The sequence below is a fragment of the Oncorhynchus mykiss genome, chromosome 27, assembly GCF_013265735.2.
Source record: "Oncorhynchus mykiss isolate Arlee chromosome 27, USDA_OmykA_1.1, whole genome shotgun sequence".
Classification (NCBI taxonomy): Eukaryota; Metazoa; Chordata; class Actinopteri; order Salmoniformes; family Salmonidae; genus Oncorhynchus; species Oncorhynchus mykiss.
The window spans coordinates 9,354,197-9,376,026 of record NC_048591.1 but is presented as its reverse complement, the minus strand read 5'-3'; the positions used below and the strand labels follow the sequence as shown (position 1 = coordinate 9,376,026).

Genomic DNA, 21,830 nt, shown 5'->3' with positions numbered 1-21,830 from the left:
CCTGTGCCTTATGCATTCAATTGAATGCAAATACACCTTAGCTGACCCCTCTGTTTGTTGCCTGTTTAGGAGACCTGCCAAGCCCTCTCGTACTGTAGTATCCTCTCACTAATCTGCCCTAATGAATGAATAATCATGCAGCTCAATTTTAGACCCGTCATCCTATTTCGCTCTCTCTCTCTCTCTCTCTCGCTCGCTCTCTCTCGTTAAAGTGAGGGGGAAACAGAAGCGCCTCTCCCGGGCATTGCTGGTGGCTGATTAAAAGGATGCCAGGTTCGTGCTCACCACCCCCACTGTGTTTATTGTTATGAAACTGATTCAATAACTCAGGGTCTTTCCCACCAGACCTAAGGGAGTTGACAGAGAAGGGTCCTCGCAGAGGCCATCGGGAAGCCTATGTGTTTAGACTCATTATTAAACTGGGACCAACTGGGCCGTCCACTGGGACGCCTGTCCAAAACACAGACTTGCGAATGCCTGTGACACTGTCCAACTTGTAATGTCACTTGTCCAACTGGCTGTGTTACAGGAAGGGAACAACCCTCCTTACCATTGCTAATATTAAGTGATGTTGGGTCATTATGGTGACGGTATAGATTGCCTATCGGCACTTATCTGGAGTGGGGTCGATCTACTTTTGAGGTAAGGATTGGACTAGGAGAAATCTGATCATAGAATCATATATTACCTGGAGTGTATTCCCCATGTCACTTGTGTCAAACTAATTATTCTTTAGACAGTACAGAAGTTTATCACAATCTCAAAGTTTCCTTATGAAAACAAGTCATAAGCAAAATAAATTGTTTATGAACTGTCTATTGTGGCGCTAGCTTCTCAATTGTCCGTTCACCATAGGGTTCACCAAAAGGGTTACTCTTTTGTCTGTCAGAAAAATAATCGTTTGAGTGGTTGCTGTGCGACTTGGACAGCCATCACCATGGGAGATAGACCTGTCTGAAAGAGGCTCACGTCATTTTGTGCTTCCCATCCCAATCCAAGCAACACTGACAACTTCTCCCGGGCTGAAATAGATCAAATGATGATATTATGGTAACTGGTTTTCAGGCTTAACAGTGTTAGGCAGTTTTAAGTATATGTGCCTTTTGAACATTGGCCAGGGGACCCTGCTAATTCAGTTGAACAAATGCACCTACAGTATTCATGTGCGGTAAAATGGTGATTGTTGTTGAATCTAAAGATCGCAAGTCACCATTATGAAACATTTGAAGGTTGGTCAAATAGATGTACAGTAACTGTGAACAATAAATCACAGTTATCTGATATGTTTAAAATAAATAACTCACAGGTGTTTGGAGGTTGCTGTTCTTCCGCTGTGTGAACCCTGACTAACCTGAAGCTAATGCTCCACTAACCTAAATTAACCAAGGAAACAAAGAAAGGCCAATGTGTTTAGTGAGTTCAATACTGTGCAATCTCTGTTTTCATTGACATTAGGATTAGTTAAACTAAGCTAACCAAATAGATGCTAATCTCAGATGTATCCTAGTGTTTTTCCTATGGCTACATATCATGTTTAACTCTTTCATGATGGTACAGTATTGAGTCTAATGAGTTAAGATTAAGACGACTATGTCTAGGTCCCTTTGTCCTGGATTTACTTGTGTTGTTGTGTTTATGCATTGAATTATTAGGAGTAGCAGTGGTGATTTTAGCATGTCGGGCTTGGTGGGGCAAACAACCCATTTTTTAAGATGTGTGCCAGCAAAGCCACTGCACAACTCCAAACAATACATGAAATGCATTATAACAGTTACAAACAGCGACCACAAACTTTCAGGGTCTACATCAAGCTGTCCCAAGAGTGGAGCTTATGGCTGACTTGCTTCCATAAATATGGATAAAAGCCGCATTCTCCTTCAATAATAATGAATGTCGACATGCGTTTTGATTTTTGAACCATACTCAAACATTATTACATTCACGTTCACAGTGTTCGTTCTGATATAATTAACACTTTGTTCTAAGTATAAGCAAGTGCAAGCAAACGAGCTGCGAAGAGTTAGGCCTATTAGTTCAGCAATTTCGAAATGGACAGCGACCAAAATTCAGATGTTGAGGCCTTAACTTTACTCTTCTTTAAGTCACCAGAGAAAGAGAGAGAGAGAAAGAGAGAGAGAGAGAGAGAGAGAGAGAGAGAGAGAGAGAGAGCGAGAGAGAGAGAGAGAGAGAGAGAGAGAGAGAGAGAGAGAGAGAGAGAGAGAGAGAGAGAGAGAGAGAGAGAGAGAGAGAGAGAGAGAGAGAGAGAGAGAGAGAGAGAGAGAGAGAGAGAGAGAGAGAGAGAGAGAGAGAGAGAGAGAGAGAGAGAGAGAGAGAGAAAGAGAGAGAGAGAGAGAGAGAGAGAGAGAGAGAGAGAGAGAGAGAAAGAGAGAGAGAGAGAGAGACCCAGACTCGGCTATTAGCCTACCATTTGAAGTATTTTATTAGTCCTATGTGGACTAAAGGAAGGACAATACAATCACAAGGATCCACTTTTGTAGACAACATATAGACGCACTGACAGCGTATTGCGCAAACAAAACAGCCCTCGCAATATGAACTGGAATGACATGGGTCTATTACTGAACTTTTTGCTGAACAAAAGTATTTGAATGGGAAGAGACTGTCACTGGCAACCATGGTTACAGGGAGGGGATACTGTAATATAATGCTGTTGGGTCTATAACTTACCACCCTCCTCGCAGAGAAAAGCACCAGAGCTAACTATAACACACAAAGTAAGAAAAACAATGAAATGCATCATTCTAACATTGCCTAAAATTATTAATAAGATAGTAATGAGAGAGACCTACAGTGCCTTGCGAAAGTATTCGGCCCCCTTGAACTTTGCGACCTTTTGCCACATTTCAGGCTTCAAACATAAAGATATAAAACTGTATTTTTTTGTGAAGAATCAACAACAAGTGGGACACAATCATGAAGTGGAACGACATTTATTGGATATTTCAAACTTTTTTAACAAATCAAAAACTGAAAAATTGGGCGTGCAAAATTATTCAGCCCCCTTAAGTTAATACTTTGTAGCGCCACCTTTTGCTGCGATTACAGCTGTAAGTCGCTTGGGGTATGTCTCTATCAGTTTTGCACATCGAGAGACTGAAATTTTTTCCCATTCCTCCTTGCAAAACAGCTCGAGCTCAGTGAGGTTGGATGGAGAGCATTTGTGAACAGCAGTTTTCAGTTCTTTCCACAGATTCTCGATTGGATTCAGGTCTGGACTTTGACTTGGCCATTCTAACACCTGGATATGTTTATTTTTGAACCATTCCATTGTAGATTTTGCTTTATGTTTTGGATCATTGTCTTGTTGGAAGACAAATCTCCGTCCCAGTCTCAGGTCTTTTGCAGACTCCATCAGGGTTTCTTCCAGAATGGTCCTGTATTTGGCTCCATCCATCTTCCCATCAATTTTAACCATCTTCCCTGTCCCTGCTGAAGAAAAGCAGGCCCAAACCATGATGCTGCCACCACCATGTTTGACAGTGGGGATGGTGTGTTCAGTGTGATGAGCTGTGTTGCTTTTACGCCAAACATAACGTTTTGCATTGTTGCCAAAAAGTTCAATTTTGGTTTCATCTGACCAGAGCACCTTCTTCCACATGTTTGGTGTGTCTCCCAGGTGGCTTGTGGCAAACTTTAAATTACACTTTTTATGGATATCTTTAAGAAATGGCTTTCTTCTTGCCACTCCTCCATAAAGGCCAGATTTGTGCAATATACGACTGATTGTTGTCCTATGGACAGAGTCTCCCACCTCAGCTGTAGATCTCTGCAGTTCATCCAGAGTGATCATGGGCCTCTTGGCTGCATCTCTGATCAGTCTTCTCCTTGTATGAGCTGAAAGTTTAGAGGGACGGCCAGGTCTTGGTAGATTTGCAGTGGTCTGATACTCCTTCCATTTCAATATTATCGCTTGCACAGTGCTCCTTGGGATGTTTAAAGCTTGGGAAATATTTTTGTATCCAAATCCGGCTTTAAACTTCTTCACAACAGTATCTCGGACCTGCCTGGTGTGTTCCTTGTTCTTCATGATGCTCTCTGCGCTTTTAACGGACCTCTGAGACTATCACAGTGCAGGTGCATTTATACGGAGACTTGATTACACACAGGTGGATTGTATTTATCATCATTAGTCATTTAGGTCAACATTGGATCATTCAGAGATCCTCACTGAACTTCTGGAGAGAGTTTGCTGCACTAAAAGTAAAGGGGCTGAATAATTTTGCACGCCCAATTTTTCAGTTTTTTATTTGTTAAAAAAGTTTGAAATATCCAATAAATGTCGTTCCACTTCATGATTGTGTCCCACTTGTTGTTGATTCTTCACAAAAAAATATAGTTTTATATCTTTGTTTGAAGCCTGAAATGTGGCAAAAGGTCGCAAAGTTCAAGGGGGCCGAATACTTTCGCAAGGCACTGTAATTCTGAATATGGGCTGTTCTTAGAGTATTCTGAATGTACACCAAGTCCGAACCGTAGGATAAATAACGGGGGCACATAGGGCAGACAATGAAAGCTATTACAATGGGGGCAGGTAAGCAGGCAATGAAATCTGTTGCAATATTCAATGATGACATTTCTCTAAAACTAGCTATAGGCTAGATGTGCACCACCAAGTCAGAACAGTAGGCTAAGTTCGAAGGAGGGAAGGGACCAAATTCTTAGGGTGAGACACATAGGCTACTAACTACGTACTACACAACATACTTAGTATTACTTTCTTAGCTACAGTATACATATCTCCCTGGCATATTACATCACTTATGTAGCAGCATACTAGACATATTTATGGACTCATCATTGTTGTGCTGTGCTGTCTTGAACAGGAAGTTGGCAAGGCGGTCCTTCTCGTGGGCAAATTTCTCAATTAGTTAGTCATCAAAGTCTGGCATTCTCTGAATGAAGTCATGCTGGTTTGACAGCATGGCCCAATGCATTTAACCTTTTCTCGCCCATGGAGTTGCGAGTTGTTTTGATCTTTTTAAGGGGGGAAAAGTTTCTCTCTGACTCGGCGGTTGTCATCGGAGTGGTGATGATGATTTTGAGAAGAGAGACCCATCTCAGACAAGGCCTCCTGCAGGTTGTTCTCGTTGAGTGATTTAAGTAAAGAAAGTGCTGTCTTTCCAGTGTGCAGCTCAGGATGCCGGTAGAGAGTGGACAGCTCCGTTTTCAACTTCTCCTGGTTGCCCAAAGGCCATAGTTTGGTAGCACACTGGAGTTCTGCCGTCAGAAAGCAATAAACATACTGGGAGAAAAATGAGCTGTCCACCAACTTTGCTGCAATTAAGTAGTTATTTTCAGAAAACCTTTCTTACATGAGCAGCGGTTGTGTCGCATGCCTCCTTCATCACGGGTGCAGGGTTAAGTTTGCTCCGCCTTGGCTCAGTGGCATCAACATGTCCTTTGACCAGTGCATTAGTTTGCTCGCAAATATTTTGAATGTTCACCTTGAAGTTATTGATTGCTCTGGCGATTCCTTCTGCATCAATGTTTCGTTTCTGCATTATGTTGTACAAAACATCCATCTCTGGCATGACTAAGGAAAAGAACTCGAGCAGTTGCAGAAATGTGGGATTCTTAAGTTTCATGGGCAGGCCATAAGCCTCGCTGATGATGATCTCATCCCATCCAGGCTGCGTGTGGATGTCCTCCATGCACTGGGCCAGTGCCCCACGCTCCTCCCACACATCATTGACGGTTCTGCTTTTGAAGTTCCATCGTGTACCCAGTGGCCTGGTGACCTGTTCGTTGATTCAGCGAGAGCAGAGAGTCTTTTGGGTGGAAAAGGAGGATTGGTCTGCCAAAAACACTAAGCACACTCACTCTCCCTGCACAAAGTTGCTGAAGTGTTCGATTCAGTTGGTGTGCCCGAAACAGTGCACAAATGACGCGTTTGGATAAGTCTCCTTCAGTAGCATTTGGACACCACGTACATTTGTGCAACCAGCTTCTCCTTGACATTCAGTGGCGCTAGGACTTCAAACTTCAAAAACCTCTCCACACACACTGTGGTCTGGTAACATGGTAATAGTGCTGCACTACTACCATCTATGATTTACAGGAGACATCAGTGGTCTCGACTGCCTGTACAGACGCAAAATGAGTCTCAGACACCTCCTTAGCCATAGCTCCTCTGTACACTTCATACATACAATCCAAAAGTGTGTTTTGGATCGTGCTTGATGTAACCTTAGAAATTGGTTGGTCGTCATAATGCCTTTGTAGCCTGTAATCTCCTTCGCACATGGTCTCAAAAATACACCTGAAAACGCCTGGGCTCAAGGAGCCGGCCGACTCGTCATGGCACCGTAATTGCCACACAATTTAATGCATGCTAGAATTCTGTCAAGCGTGTACCTATTCTCCTCCGTTTGTTGGTTGTGAAGGTTGATGCCTCGTTTTATATGCAGTGTCTAGCTGAGCCACAACGTTTGATTTCCCCAGTAATCCCAGTTTAACAGCGTTGTTTATATGTGATGCACAATTCTCATGTTTTGAAACGCTTTCAGACAGACCTTTTTAAATCCTTAAACTCAGACTTGGACCAAACACCTTCTCCACTGAATAGCAGGCAGGGGAAGCAATGATTACTTTAAGATGCTTGCAGTTAGCCACTGCTTCCTTCCAAACCACTCATTGTTGAATTTGCGATTTCTGACTAGTTGTGTAATGTTTATGTACAATGGCCGATGAGCACCGAGACATTTTATATCTAATTTCTCTTCATATGACAAGGATTGAAAAGGATTTGCCAGTAGATTGTCGACTTGATTCTTGATGATGACAGCTAGCTTGATAGCTAAGATTGATATATTGTAGATATAATTCTTGGATGGGCACAACTAATGCCTTCTTGGATGGGCACAACTAATGTAACTCTCTGGCAGCACCCAAAGGGCTTGAATTTTTGAGCTCTCCCCGCAGATTTTGCGGTGACGTAGTGTCCCCATGAGTGACAGAACACTGAGCCAATCACGGCGCAACTAGAACATTACCAAACCTACTCTCTGTATTTCCGCTGGCTGCCCCACCACCACAGAAAGCATTTAGCTTGTAACGGTATTCGTCGTCTGAAGAAGAGGAAGAGGACTCATCGGACCAAATCGCAGCGTGGTAAGAGTTCATGCATTTTATTGGAACTGAACACTATAACAAACATAACAAAGAGAATAACCGACACTGTCCTGTAAGCTACAAAACACTAAACCGAAATGATCTACCCACAAAAACCATGTGGGAAAATGCTACCTAAGTATGGTTCCCAATCAGAGTCAACGATAGACAGCTGCCCCTGATTGAGAACCATACCGGCCAAAACAAAGAAATACAAAAACATAGAAAAAAGAACATAGAATGGCCGCCCAAATCACACCCTGACCAAACCAAAATAGAGACATAAAAAGCTCTAAGGTCAGGGCGTGACAGTACCCCCCCCCCCCAAAAAAAAAGGTGCGGACTCCGGCCGCAAAACCTGAACCTATAGGGGAGGGTCTGGGTGGGCATTTCTCCGCGGTGGCCAGGGCGTGACAGAGCTAGGCTGAAACACCTGCATTTTGGAGTTGCCTTACTCAAGATAGCAAAAAAGAGACCATGTTTGTATGCGGCTTTATTAACTAAATACATTGTTTGCAAACTTATATGTGACACGTATTATTACCAAAATAACATGCAAAACGTGAAATGACACTTCGCCACTGAGGAATAGTACTTTTACTCCAGTGTTTCACTGTCAACCTGAGTCTTTGGCTAACCACCACCTAGTTTCTGATGCTCCAGAAAACATTGTAATCTTGTGTCTGAGTGAGAGCTTTCTCCCTATGTTAGGTCCATCAGCTTTTGTTTTCATGGTTAAACCACTCTACATCCAGAAATGCTCACTGGGAAGTTCCTGTAACGTTTGAACTCTTTGTTAGAGCACTTAACTCTTTGTTAGAGCACTCTTTGTTAGAGCACTTAACTCTTTGTTAGAGCACTTTGTTAGAGTACTTAATCACAGTGTGAGACCTGTGGTTCTATGGAAAAGTCTGGACTGTTATTCATTCATTATACAGGGTGACCTTCATGTGTCCCAATTACCAGTGTACAATGGCACAGACCAACAGCACTCTGTGTGAGTTAGGACATCATGATAACTTCTACACAAAGGTGACACCAAGATCGTGGTGGGGCTCACAATGACATTGTGAAATTAGACTTAGTTAAGTTGGGATCCATCGTTCATCAAGGATCCACATGAATGTTTTCAATTAGTTTCAGTTACACACTGTATTATGGTGTGAGAACACACTCTCACACAAACTATAGCTGAATATACACAGGGAAAGGCATCCTACATATACCCCCTTGACAATGGACACCTGTGACACAAAAGTAAACAAACGAGCTACAGACTAAAATCAGTTGAACGGAAATTACATTTGTAAGAGTGAGCAAAAAGTGTGAGCTAAGCACATTTATGGGAGCGGAGGGCAAATGCGTTGTGCGGGGCTGCTGGGTGCGACAGCCAATGTGGCGGGCTTTGTGTGGCGGGGCTTCGATAATCAAACGCCACGCTTTTTTGCACGATGTGTTCCAGGTTAGCACAGACTCCCCTAGTTCTCCCTGCTGCTCTCACTGGAATCTAAAGGCTGCATGGCCAACAACCAGTCCTCACAAACTACTGGCTAGTGTAACGTCCAATATGGCACAGGTTTATCCAGAGCACAATTCCATGTGTCATCCAGCCAATCAGGTCTCTGGGCTTGACTGACCAGGTATGAGGACACAGGACAAAACACCCTTCTGATGAGTCACGTCATACAGGCTGAGGCTCATAAGCCAAAAGCGAGCTGTTGGCAGATGTTGAACCTGATGAATGTCATCAGTACGCCTGCAACCTTCAAAAGACTATCGCAGGTGTGCTGATAACATCAGTGTGGTCACTGAGCCATGAAGGAAGAGTTGTCAACACAGTCTAAGTAATATAATAATAACACAGTCTAAAATACAATAATAATCACCAGGGTGTGTAACCTACTGGCTTCATTAAAGAACATTAATAGAATAACCTGTGCATGATTAACTTCAAAGTCAACCAAACACTAAGCATGTTAAGTCCAGTTTGTCCCAGGGTCAGGTAGAGGTCACAACTACATTATATTGTAGTTGACATTGCAGTGTTACGATTCCTCCCTCGCATGAACAAACTGAGATAAGCATTTGAAATTGACTGTAGGCACAAACCACATTCTTTAGTGTCAGTGTTCATATTTGTTTCCTAGAAAGAAACCAGATCAACGTAAGCTTTAAATCTGTGAAAACTTTGAAACAAGACCTAAAATAACCCTAAAATAATGAATCGAACCTGTAAGGCCAACGAAACTCGCATGTTGACTAGCGTAAACATTCTAGGACACTGATTTCCCATGGAATAATCAAGCAATTTTAATTGGATGAACAGACAGACAGTGTACACAATGACTTCCCAAAAACCGCACATACAGCAACTAATTTGCATGACATCCAGGGATGCAAACTAGTCACCTTTCGGCGGAATTTGCCGTTTTGATACCAAAATAGATGACCTACGTGATTCGTGTAGATCCGATGAGAAAAGTTTGGGTGAGTTGGGGATTTGGATCACTACTGGCTGTAAACGAGCGAGTGATGCATGTTTGGAGCAATGCTGGCTTAACGTAACAACAGAATGCAGCACACGGCTGCAGAAAGAAGAGACAACCAATTTATTAGTTACAGCATCAGCGCGCGCTCTGGAAATGAAGCTTGCCAGTTACAGCAGCCTGTTCCCTGAACGATAACGAAGGTGTAACATTAACTGAGAAGCCTGACCACAGAGGCGGGGGTGAGAATGTGATTAAGCGTACTTCATGAGCTGTAAATGAAAAACTACTGGTATTTTGAAAGTTTGAGGTGAGGGAGAAAGTGTGGTGGAACAAGGATTAACATTGTTAAATATCTTGTTAGCTGGATCAAATTCTTTGTTAGCTAACCAGAGAAATGTTAAGCAACATTAGCCAACCTATATGATCAAATAATTGAGTTCATGATGTAAAAATTAGCTTGCTAATAAAGTCAGACAGCTAGCTAACGTTACAACATCAGATGAGCTAACATTGGTAACATAACCAATTCACTTTAGTGTTAACTATAACTAATGCGTTACGTTGGTTGCTTACTGGATCCTGGCAATCTGTGTGAAATGTTAACTAGCAAACCAACTAACCTGTTAACTAATGTTTTCCCTTTACAGTATGTGGTTAATTTTCAGAATGAGAGAATTAGGTGTAAATGAGGCGTTGCTTGGTAAACAAGTGTAGCTGGAGCAGGGCCTGGCTTCAGATAGATGTCACTATAGAGGTGAAAGGAACACCACACACTATCCCTCTTTCTCACTTTTGCTGGCACATTGTAGAACAGATGTCCACAGGCAGAAAGTGTACAATGTAATAATTTGCAGTGTAGCCCAAATATATTGTTTTTGTTGTGTTGAACTTGACAGTAACACGTGTGTGTGTGTGTGTGTGTGGGGGGGGGGGGGGGGGTATATATATTTTTAACTCGGTGAGCGTTATTTTTGCACACATGTAGCCTTGTGCACTTGATCGATGTCTATAGTGGCCAGTATAATAGAGCACAAATAGAATGCCTGTTTGTTTCATTCTATTTCTACTTCCAGATGTTTTTTCCCCCAAGTGCAATATTCACGTGTGTGGTCACTAGTGTTCTGTTATAAAGGCTGTCATGGCTAACTGCAATATTAGTGTATTGTTTTTTTTTTTCTCAAGACATGAGTGTCACTTGCAGTAAAGTCTAGGCAACAAATACAGTGCCTTGCGAAAGTATTCGGCCCCCTTGAACTTTGCGACCTTTTGCCACATTTCAGGCTTCAAACATAAAGATATAAAACTGTATTTTTTTGTGAAGAATCAACAACAAGTGGGACACAATCATGAAGTGGAACGACATTTATTGGATATTTCAAACTTTTTTAACAAATCAAAAACTGAAAAATTGGGCGTGCAAAATTATTCAGCCCCTTTACTTTCAGTGCAGCAAACTCTCTCTAGAAGTTCAGTGAAGATCTCTGAATGATCCAATGTTGACCTAAATGACTAATGATGATAAATATAATCCACCTGTGTGTAATCAAGTCTCCGTATAAATGCACCTGCACTGTGATAGTCTCAGAGGTCCGTTAAAAGCGCAGAGAGCATCATGAAGAACAAGGAACACACCAGGCAGGTCCGAGATACTGTTGTGAAGAAGTTTAAAGCCGGATTTGGATACAAAAAGATTTCCCAAGCTTTAAACATCCCAAGGAGCACTGTGCAAGCGATAATATTGAAATGGAAGGAGTATCAGACCACTGCAAATCTACCAAGACCTGGCCGTCCCTCTAAACTTTCAGCTCATACAAGGAGAAGACTGATCAGAGATGCAGCCAAGAGGCCCATGATCACTCTGGATGAACTGCAGAGATCTACAGCTGAGGTGGGAGACTCTGTCCATAGGACAACAATCAGTCGGATATTGCACAAATCTGGCCTTTATGGAAGAGTGGCAAGAAGAAAGCCATTTCTTAAAGATATCCATAAAAAGTGTTGTTTAAAGTTTGCCACAAGCCACCTGGGAGACACACCAAACATGTGGAAGAAGGTGCTCTAGTCAGATGAAACCAAAATTGAACTTTTTGGCAACAATGCAAAACATTATGTTTGGCGTAAAAGCAACACAGCTGAACACACCATCCCCACTGTCAAACATGGTGGTGGCAGCATCATGGTTTGGGCCTGCTTTTCTTCAGCAGGGACAGGGAAGATGGTTAAAATTGATGGGAAGATGGATGGAGCCAAATACAGGACCATTCTGGAAGAAACCCTGATGGAGTCTGCAAAAGACCTGAGACTGGGATGGAGATTTGTCTTCCAAAAAGACAATGATCCAAAACATAAAGCAAAATCTACAATGGAATGGTACAAAAATAAACATATCCAGGTGTTAGAATGGCCAAGTCAAAGAATCTGTGGAAAGAACTGAAAACTGCTGTTCACAAATGCTCTCCATCCAACCTCACTGAGCTCGAGCTGTTTTGCAAGGAGGAATGGGAAAAAAAATCAGTCTCTCGATGTGCAAAACTGATAGAGACATACCCCAAGCGACTTACAGCTGTAATCGCAGCAAAAGGTGGCGCTACAAAGTATTAACTTAAGGGGGCTGAATAATTTTGCACGCCCAATTTTTCAGTTTTTGATTTGTTAAAAAAGTTTGAAATATCCAATAAATGTCGTTCCACTTCATGATTGTGTCTCACTTGTTGTTGATTCTTCACAAAAAAATACAGTTTTATATCTTTATGTTTTGAAGCCTGAAATGTGGCAAAAGGTCGCAAAGTTCAAGGGGGCCGAATACTTTCGCAAGGCACTGTACCATTGGAATGCTTTCTTTACATTTTCTTTTAGCTGTGACTTAAGTTCACATGAACCACTTTTTATTTTACACACAGACTTATCATGTAGATAATATTATTTTGGTGTTGAATTAGTTCAAATCTGCATTTCCCCCTAGCAGGGATGTTTTTGCACTGCAACAACAAAAAAGTGTCACCTTTTTAGGCCCTCAGCAGTTATCATCCCTGAACATTGTGTGATAGGCTGAGAGACTTTCAATTATGTAAAACATTACGTTACCCCCTTCTTAAACTGAACACACCCTGTTTAATAACCTGGACAAACACACAGAAAATACCCTCTGAGAAGTATCCAGTAACCAAACACATTCAGAATGCTTTGACCGTGTGACATCTCAAAACAGGCCTCCTAATAGTTATTTTGGGTCTAACCACCATGACCCATGCGATCTTCTCAAAGGAGACACTTTCTCTATCGGGTGCACGGGGCAACTCGGTGTTCACGTCCGTTTGTGTGGTATGAGTCTCTCTGTCGTTGACTGAGCTTTCAGTCCTGACAGTGCCCCGTTCCACTGAGGTATTAATATCCCTTGGAGCCCACACTCTCACAATGTCCACCATCCTTCTCCTGAAGGGTAACCTAGGCAACATTGGTTGCTTTTTCCTCAGAGCATCCGGTTTCCTTGAGAGCTAGTATGACTGATTAGGCACAAATGAGTCAATGCTCAACTCAGTATCTTGTCCCGTGCCAGGGACCTCATGCTCTGAAACAACCCCAAAGTAAGGTTTGAGCCTGTTGTACTGTACCACGGCATGATAAGGTCCATTACACTGTACTACTTCATACAGCACATCTGACAGTTTTTTTGCGATTTTGAAAGGATCTTTGAGTTTCTTTATCAGTTTGGGGGACAACCCCTTTTTCCTCTGGTAGTCTCTAAGTCAAACATATTCATTTTCTTCGTACCTCTGGGGTGTCACATTCAGATCAAAGTATTGCTTTTGTTTACCTGTGGCTTTTAGGTGATTTCTCTTTACAGCTTCCCTTACAGTGCTAAAATACCCTTGCACCTTTTGCACATACTATATACAATGGTCTATATACAATGTGAGATAAGGGAGGTAAAGGCAAAAAAAAGGCCATGGTGTCGAAGTAAATACAATATAGCAAGTAAAACACTGGAATGGTAGATTTGCAGTGGAAGAATGTGCAAAGTAGAGATAGAAATAATGGGGTGCAAAGGAGCAAAATAAATCAATACAGTAGGGGGAGAGGTAGTTGTTTGGGCTAAATTACAGATGGGCTATGTACAGGTGCAGTAATCTGTGAGCTGCTCTGACAGCTGGTGCTTAAAGCTAGTGAGGGAGATAAGTGTTTCCAGTTTCAGAGATTTTTGTAGTTCGTTCCAGCCATTGGCAGCAGAGAACTGGAAGGAGAGGCATCCAAACGAAGAATAGGTTTTGGGGGTGACCATAGAGATATACCTGCTGGAGCACGTGCTACAGGTGGGTGCTGCTATGGTGACCAGCGAGCTGAGATAAGGGGGGACTTTACCTAGCAGGATCTTGTAGATGACCTGGAGCCAGTGGGTTTGACGACGAGTATGAAGCGAGGGCCAGCCAACGAAAGCGTACAGGTCGCAGTGGTGGGTAGTATATGGGGCTTTGGTGACAAAATGGATTGGACTGTGATAGACTGCATCCAATTTGAGTAGGGTATTGGAGGCTATTTTGTAATGACGTCGAGGATCGGTAGGATGGTCAGTTTTAGAAGGGTATGTTTGGCAGCATGAGTGAAGGATGCATTGTTGCGAAATAGGAAGCCAATTCTAGATTTAATTTTGGATTGGAGATGTTTGATGTGAGTCTGGAAGGAGAGTTTACAGTCTAACCAGAGACCTAGGTATTTGTAGTTGTCCACATATTCTAAGTCAGAACCGTCCAGAGTAGTGATGTTGGATGGCGCAGGCAGGTGTCATCTGTCTCATAGTTTTGACTATTAAGGCATAACACCTTATTATTCACATGTAATGCACCTCACACTTGTTTGAAAGGCCTAAAGTTTGGCTCCGATTGCAACTCCACAGGGAGCTCTGCTCTACCCTCTTGTTTTCCATGTCTTTAACTGGAAGACCACTGGGTCTCTATCCTGTGCTTCCAAATGGAAAGCTGCATTTCTGGATCCTGCCTGGCTTGTTTGAGCTCCAGCTACAGGCTCAATGGGGACATCCTGAGGCTTGTTTACGATGGCTCTCAGATTGACAGTGGCCTCCTGTGAGACAGCTGTGTCCACACTTTGTCTGTGTGTGTCGGCGTGACACACCATCAGCATTACTGTGCAGTCTCCCTGGCCTGTGGACAATGTCATAGTCAAACTGATCCAGTTTCTCTAACCATCTCGCCAACTGTCCCTAGCCAACCTCAGTGAGCTGTGATCAGTTTTCAGTAGAAATTTCCTCTCCAGCAAAAAGTGTTGGAAACACTGCCACAGCAAGAAGCTCCTTCTTCGTATTTGAATACTTCATCTCCTGTTTTGACCGTGCCCGACTGGCATATGCTACTACTCTCTCTCTCTCTCTACCCTTGTATTTCTGGGAGAGGACTGCCCCCTATGCCTGTGTCACATGTGTTGGTATCCATGATGAAATCTAGATTTGGGTCCCGGGAAAGCCAGTATGGGGGATGTGGTAAGCTTGGACTTTTCCCCTTATCTGTTAACCTGTACAAAGGCTCCGCTATAGCTGCAAAATCTGTTATGAACCTCTTGTAGTATGACGCCAGGCCTAGAAAGCTTCTTGCCTCTGTCAGCGACTTGAGGCTAGGCCATGACCTGACTGTCTCTGTTTTCATGGGGTCAGTGGACACTCCCTCAGCCCGAGATGATGTGTCCCAGGTAGCTCACCTGCGACCTGAACATGTGGCACTTAGATGGCTTCACCATAAGTCCTGCCTGCTCCAATCTGCTGAAAACCTTGTCTAAACGCTTCACATGCTCTTGGAATGTACGACCAAACACTATGAAGTCATCTAAGTACACCAAACATGTTGTCCACCCTAAATCAGACAACACCAGGTCCATGAGACGCTGGAAGCTGCTTGGAGCATTTGTCAACCCAGACCCCATGACCTGGAATTCGAAAAGCCCTCACTTTGTACTTTCACAAAATAGGTTTTTCAACAATCCTCTGGGTGCATCTCGACTTGCCAGTACCCATACAAACACACACACACGTACACATGGGCGTACTTGTGAACCGATGAGAATGATTTACATTATTGGTCCCTCGCCACCATGACTGTGTAATGTTATCTCTCCTATTGTGGGTACTAACAGGAGCCGTAACGCTAAGCACTTTTTTTATGGCTTGCTGACTACGTGCTTTGTAACCCAGTTATTCTGCTGAATATCAGAAGGATCGTTCCTATTGAACTGCATTTGACACGGTCACCATAGGAGTGGCCCAACCTTCCTTTCACAACAAAGACTAGCATGGTATCTTTCATGGTCGTAATTACTGTTCGAAACCACTGAATATTATACTACTAGGGATTGGTGTAGTTTCCATCAGAATTGGGACTAATTGGACCAATCATGACAGGTGGATTAGAAAGGGCTGTCCCTTGTGTCCGTCAGTATTTCTGTTCAAGAAGGAGAACCTTGGATTGTGGTTACGGTGATTGCTGTGTTTTCAATAGAAAAGTAAACACTTTCGTATCAAATATGTTTTCATACTCTTGTGTAATGCATACACTATGAGTGAAAACATACGAGTGTGAGAGACTGTTGGTCAGACTGGAATGATCTAAGAATAAATCATTATGGCTTCAACATGAAAACAAGCAGAGGCGAGGAGTATTGTAAGTTCAAGGTTAGAGTAGATACCAGAAACAATAGGTACAGAAAGCTGATATAGAGTAAGGATCTGACCATTCAATCCAAGTGCATAAACATCAACTGTATGTGAACAACTAACTGGGTTGGAAAACTGAAACGGGCAATACACACTATCTCACACACTCTCCTTTCTTCTGTTTTAGATGGGCAGTGCCGAAGAGGCCTGTTAACAGATCGCCTGCTGCTGCTGTGTGCGTGGCACAGATCGTCAGTGACAGTCTTGGAGGAAGGGTGTGTTCTTTGGCGTTTGAAGAGCTCTCATCCAGCAGAAGAGCTCTCATCCCCCTACACCCCATCAACCTCCCCACCTCCCCCTCCACAGCTAGCGACAGACCTTGGACAATAATCTCTCCAAGATTTATGATGTCCTTGTGCCGGAGTGGAGGCCTGGCTCTTTGTTCATAAGAGGGGTTTTATTTCACCACTTTTTTTTTCTCTCATCTTCTTCCTCATTCGAAAAAGGTGTGGGACCAGCCGTGAAATGGGAAACATCTGTTTGACATGTGAAGCCCATCTGGAGAGAAAGTGTGCTTTCAGGCCTGGATATAAGGAATTACTCAACAACAAAAAGGAAACGTCACTTAACGGAATGTCGTTTTCCCTCTTTCCTTCTCATTAACAACAACATGTCGGATTGTCCCGGCCCTTTAAACGCTTAGTCACAAAATAAACAATGCACCTACAGAATATGAGGACAATGTGCAACATTTCCTTCTGTAATGTGGACTCGAAGATCGACCAGTACTTCCAGCCTACGCTGTACATCATTGTCATCGTCCTGGGCCTGCCGACCAACTGCATGGCTCTGTGGGCAGCTTACTTGCAGGTGAAGCAGAAAAACGAGCTGGGCATCTACTTGATCAACCTCTCCTTGGCTGACCTCCTCTACATCGGCACCCTGCCCCTATGGATCGACTACTTCCTCCAGCACGACGACTGGATTCATGGCCAGAATTCCTGCAAGCTCTTCGGCTTCATCTTCTACACCAACATCTACGTCAGCATCGCCTTCCTCTGCTGCATTTCCATCGACCGATACCTAGCCGTGGCCTACCCGCTCAAGTTCGCCAAGGTCCGGCGGGTGAAAACTGCCGTGCTGGTCAGTTCCGTGGTGTGGACCATCGAGATAGTGGCCAATTCTGCGCCACTCTTCCACGACGAGCTCTTCCAGGACCGTTTCAACCACACCTTCTGCTTCGAGAAGTACCCCATGCAAGACTGGGTGGCGGGCATGAACCTTTACCGGACCTTTCTGGGTTTCCTGGTGCCCTGGCTGATCATGCTGGGTGCGTACCGGGGCATTCTGCGGGCGGTGCGCGGCAATGTGTCCACGGAGTGTCACGAGAAGGCGAAGATCAAGCGCCTGGCGCTGAGTCTAATCCTGATCGTATTGCTGTGCTTCGGGCCATACCACTTGCTCCTGCTGTGTCGCAGCATCCTCTTCCTCCAGAAGCCCTGCGACTGTGGCGCAGAGGAGGACCTGTTTGCAGCCTACCATGTGGCGCTGGCGCTCACCAGCCTGAACTGTGTGGCTGACCCCATTCTCTACTGTTTTGTTAACGAGGGCGCACGACATGACGTCGGTCACGCGCTCACCACCCTGCTGGGTGTCTTCAAGCGGAACTCGCCCGCGCCAGCTGATGCACTGGCAGCCGGATCTTTCACCTTGGAGACACCACTGTCCACCAAAAAGCAGCTGGGCCTGTACAGCGAGGTCAAGGCCAGCACCTACAAGACAGAGCTGGTGGCCCTCAAAGAGGAGTGTCTTCAGATGACCATACTCAGTGTTAAGAAATGAACAGCCATCCTGATCCGCCATGAGAAAAACCCAAGACTATGAGGAAGTGGGTCAGTTTATGTTGCATAGAAAATGGGAGAGGTTTTATTATGTGTAATGTTTTAGCTGTTTTATTAGTTTTGGGGATGACACCTCATATTATGTACCTCATATGGTAAACTGTGATTGAAATGTGTTTGATATAGACAAATATAATCAAATCAAGATGGACCATGGGTACATTGTGACAACCGTAAGAAAGACTATAGTATGTTCAGTGGCATAGATGTGATGCCATGTGAAACAAAGGATGTTTGCCATCAAACGGTTTCTTTCTCCTCGTGATCTATAGTAGGTTTGTGTTCTAGTTGGGACAAGGTTATCTAACCATGGATTCGACATGTTTACATTTCTCTTTCAATGAGCTCCAGATGCCTCGTAACAGCTCCAAAAATCCCAAATGTGTTCTGTCAGCCGGAGAGTGAAGCACAATAATACTTGTTTTGTTCGACAATTTCACTGGGAAATAAATTATATCATTGTTTCAATTGTGTTGTGTCTGATGTAACAGTACTTTGAACAAATATAATGTCAGGAAACCGAGGGGGGTCAACTTTATGGTTGATGTGTTGCCGTAAAAGCATTAGTGTGTTGACCATGGACCTGGTAACAGTGTTGTGTCCTTCTTCAATGTTCATTGTCATACTCTTGAAACTACTGTATGTTGTCTTGCAGTTGGTGCCTATTTGAATAGATAGAATAACAAACACTTATGATTAATGTCCCCATCAACATTTCTTGGGTCTTGTCTGTCATATCTGAAAATCAGACATAAAACTCCAAATGACTTTCACACCGCTTATCACACCATTCACTGATGTGATAATGAGGATGATGGGTAATTCCACTGCGGGGGGGGGGGGGATTGTTTTCCCTGTGGCTGACGGACCACGATATTGATGGTGTGTCGATGGGACTGTCACATTGTTCCAGTGTGGTAGTTCTTGAGATGTCAGGGAGACAACTCCTCCCAATGAAAATAGTGCAGTGTGATCTGGGTCCACACTACAATGGCATTGCAAGTCCTGCATGATGTGCCTATTTAAAGTAAGCAGGGCAAGGCAGCCATCACCCTCATCACCACTAATGAGCCAGTGAGATTCCTAATCAGATGTGATCACAGCTCTGCCTGTAAAATGTTTCCCAGATCAGATTGGGGCCATCTGCAGCCTCTCGCTCTGCCTCCATGGGTTAAGGCTGTTGCTCAATGACATGGAAAGGATCAAGGTCAATAGTTCAAATACAATGGGCTTCTTATCTCCGAGAGGCAGGTTATGTTTTCATTGATATTAAGGGGTTTAAAGCGAGCCTCGTGACCTACTTTGTTATGACAATATACGAATGAGTATTTGAATTAGATGAAGTTATTTCTTCAAATGGATTCTGAATCACCTAATTGTGGCAGCTTCAGGAGGAGGCATAAACAAGTGACACACACTAGGTTTGCCTGGAGTCTGTACAAAATGTTATTTCTGAAGGAGATCTTGTCACAGAAAGAACGACCAGTGAAATATCACAGCCCTAGCCCACTGATGTTTGTTGTTGTTGTTGTCGTAGGGCTCTTAATCAGATATGATAATGGCCATGCTGTAACCAAAACAGTCCTTTCTCTATTATTACGCTTGTGTAATCTTAGCATGACAGCCCACACTTTGCTTTAGTGAGCACCGCTTAGAATCTGCGGAAACAAATCACACTGCATCTTACCACAAACAGGTCTCTCCAACCTACAGATAAAACACAAACTGCAGAAACAAGGCTTTCCCTTGCTAATTCATTGGCATCATCAACCCATGTTCATTCTGAACTGAAATTTCCTCTGAAGTTTCCCACAAACCAAATCACTGGCTTGACACTGACACAAAATAAGAGAAACTATCTCGAGGCATTTCGTTTGATTGATATCCTCAGTGATAAGACAAGGTGTTAGTGTGCCCCAGTTGTCCTATATCAATCAGAAATAACTAACACTGTGAGTAATGACCTTTGTCGTGCATTACTACTGTACATTTGGATTGTCATGCAAATTATCATTGGTATACTATATTACTCGCTGATGAACCCAAGCTTGAAATTACTGTAAGCTTTTACCTGTTGTTTTCAACAGATGTCCATTCATTTCATCGAAGGTTTCATGTTCATATCCATTCCATGAAATCTGATATCCAACTAGAATACCTTCTCTTTACACAACTGAAATGTGGAATAATTTTAAGTATAAAATATTCACAGTACCAGTCAAAAGTTTGGATACACCTACTCATTCCAGGGTTTTTCTTTATTTGTACTATTTTCTACATTGTAGAATAACAGAAGACATAAAAACGAAGGAATAACACATATGGAATCATGTAGTAACCAAAACAGTGTTCAATAAATCTAAATATCTGTTATATTTGAGATTCTCCACCCTTTGCCTTGATGACAGCTTTGCACACTCTTGGCATTATCTCAACCAGCTTCATGAAGTAGTCACCTGGAATGTATTTCAATTAACAGATGGGCCTTGTTAAAAGTTAATGGAATTTATTGGAATGTATTTCCTTCAAAATGTTTGAGCCTATTAGTTGTGTTGTGACAAGGTAGGGGTGGTATACAGAAGATAGCTCTATTTGCATAGAAAACAACTCCATATTATGGCAAGACCAGCTCAAATAAGCAAAGAGAAAGGACAGTCCATCATTACTTTAAGACATGAAGGTCAGTCAATCTGGAAAATGTAAACAACTTTGAAAGTTTCTTCAAGTGCAGTCACAAAAACCATCAAGCGCTATGATGAAACTGGCTCTCATGAGGACTGCCACTAGAAAGGAAGACCCAAAGTTACCTCTGCTGCAGAGGATAAGTTCATTAGAGTTACAAGCCTCAGAAATTGCAGCCCAAATAAATGCTTCACAGAGTTCAAGTAACAAACACATCTCAACATCAACTGTTCAGAAGAGACTGTGTGAATCATGCCTTCATGGTCGAATTGCTGCAAAGAAACCACTATTAAAGGACACCAATAAGAAAAAGAGACTTGCTTGGGCCAAGAAACACGAGCAACGGACATTAGACCGGTGGAAATCTGTGCTTTGGTCGGATGAGTCCAAATTTGAGATTTATTGGTTCCAACCTCTGTGTCTTTGTGAGACGCAGAGTATGTTTGGCTCCCACTGTGAAGCATGGAGGAGGTGGTGTGATGGTGTAGAGGTGCTTTGCTGGTGACACTGTCTGTGATTTATTTAGAAGTCAAAGCACACTTAACCAGCATGGCTACCACAGCATTCTGCAACGATACGCCATCCCATCTGGTTTGCTCTTAGTGGGACTATCATTTGTTTTTCAACAGGACAATGACCCAAAACACAGCTCCAGGCTGTGTAAGGGCTATTTGACCAAGAAGGAGAGTGATGGTGTGCTGCATCAGATAACCTGGCCTCCACAATCACCCGACCTCAACCAAATTGGGATGGTTGTGGATGAGTTGGACCGCAGAGTGAAGGAAAAGCAGCCAGCAAGTGCTCAGCATGTGGGAATTCCTTCAAGACTGTTGGAAAAGCATTCCTCATGAAGCTGGTTGAGAGAATGCCAAGAGTGTGCAAACCTGTCTTCAAGGCAAAGGGGGGCTACTTTGAAGAATCTAAAATAGAAAATATAGTTTGATTTGTTTAACACTTTTTGGTTAGTACATA

General features: G+C 43.2%; 1 protein-coding gene across 1 annotated transcript in view; it reads left to right on the top strand.

The window, feature by feature from the left end:
- LOC110507481 (G-protein coupled receptor 4) overlaps positions 1 to 18,641 on the top strand; it is a 44,599-nt gene extending 25,958 nt beyond the window's left edge. Inside the window, exon 2 of the mRNA XM_021587498.2 lies at positions 16,463 to 18,641. Coding sequence (XP_021443173.1) covers positions 16,993 to 18,117 — 1,125 coding nt within the window. The 5' untranslated portion in view covers positions 16,463 to 16,992 and the 3' untranslated portion in view covers positions 18,118 to 18,641. The remainder of the gene's footprint in view (positions 1 to 16,462) is intronic.
- Positions 18,642 to 21,830: the final 3,189 nt, after the last annotated feature.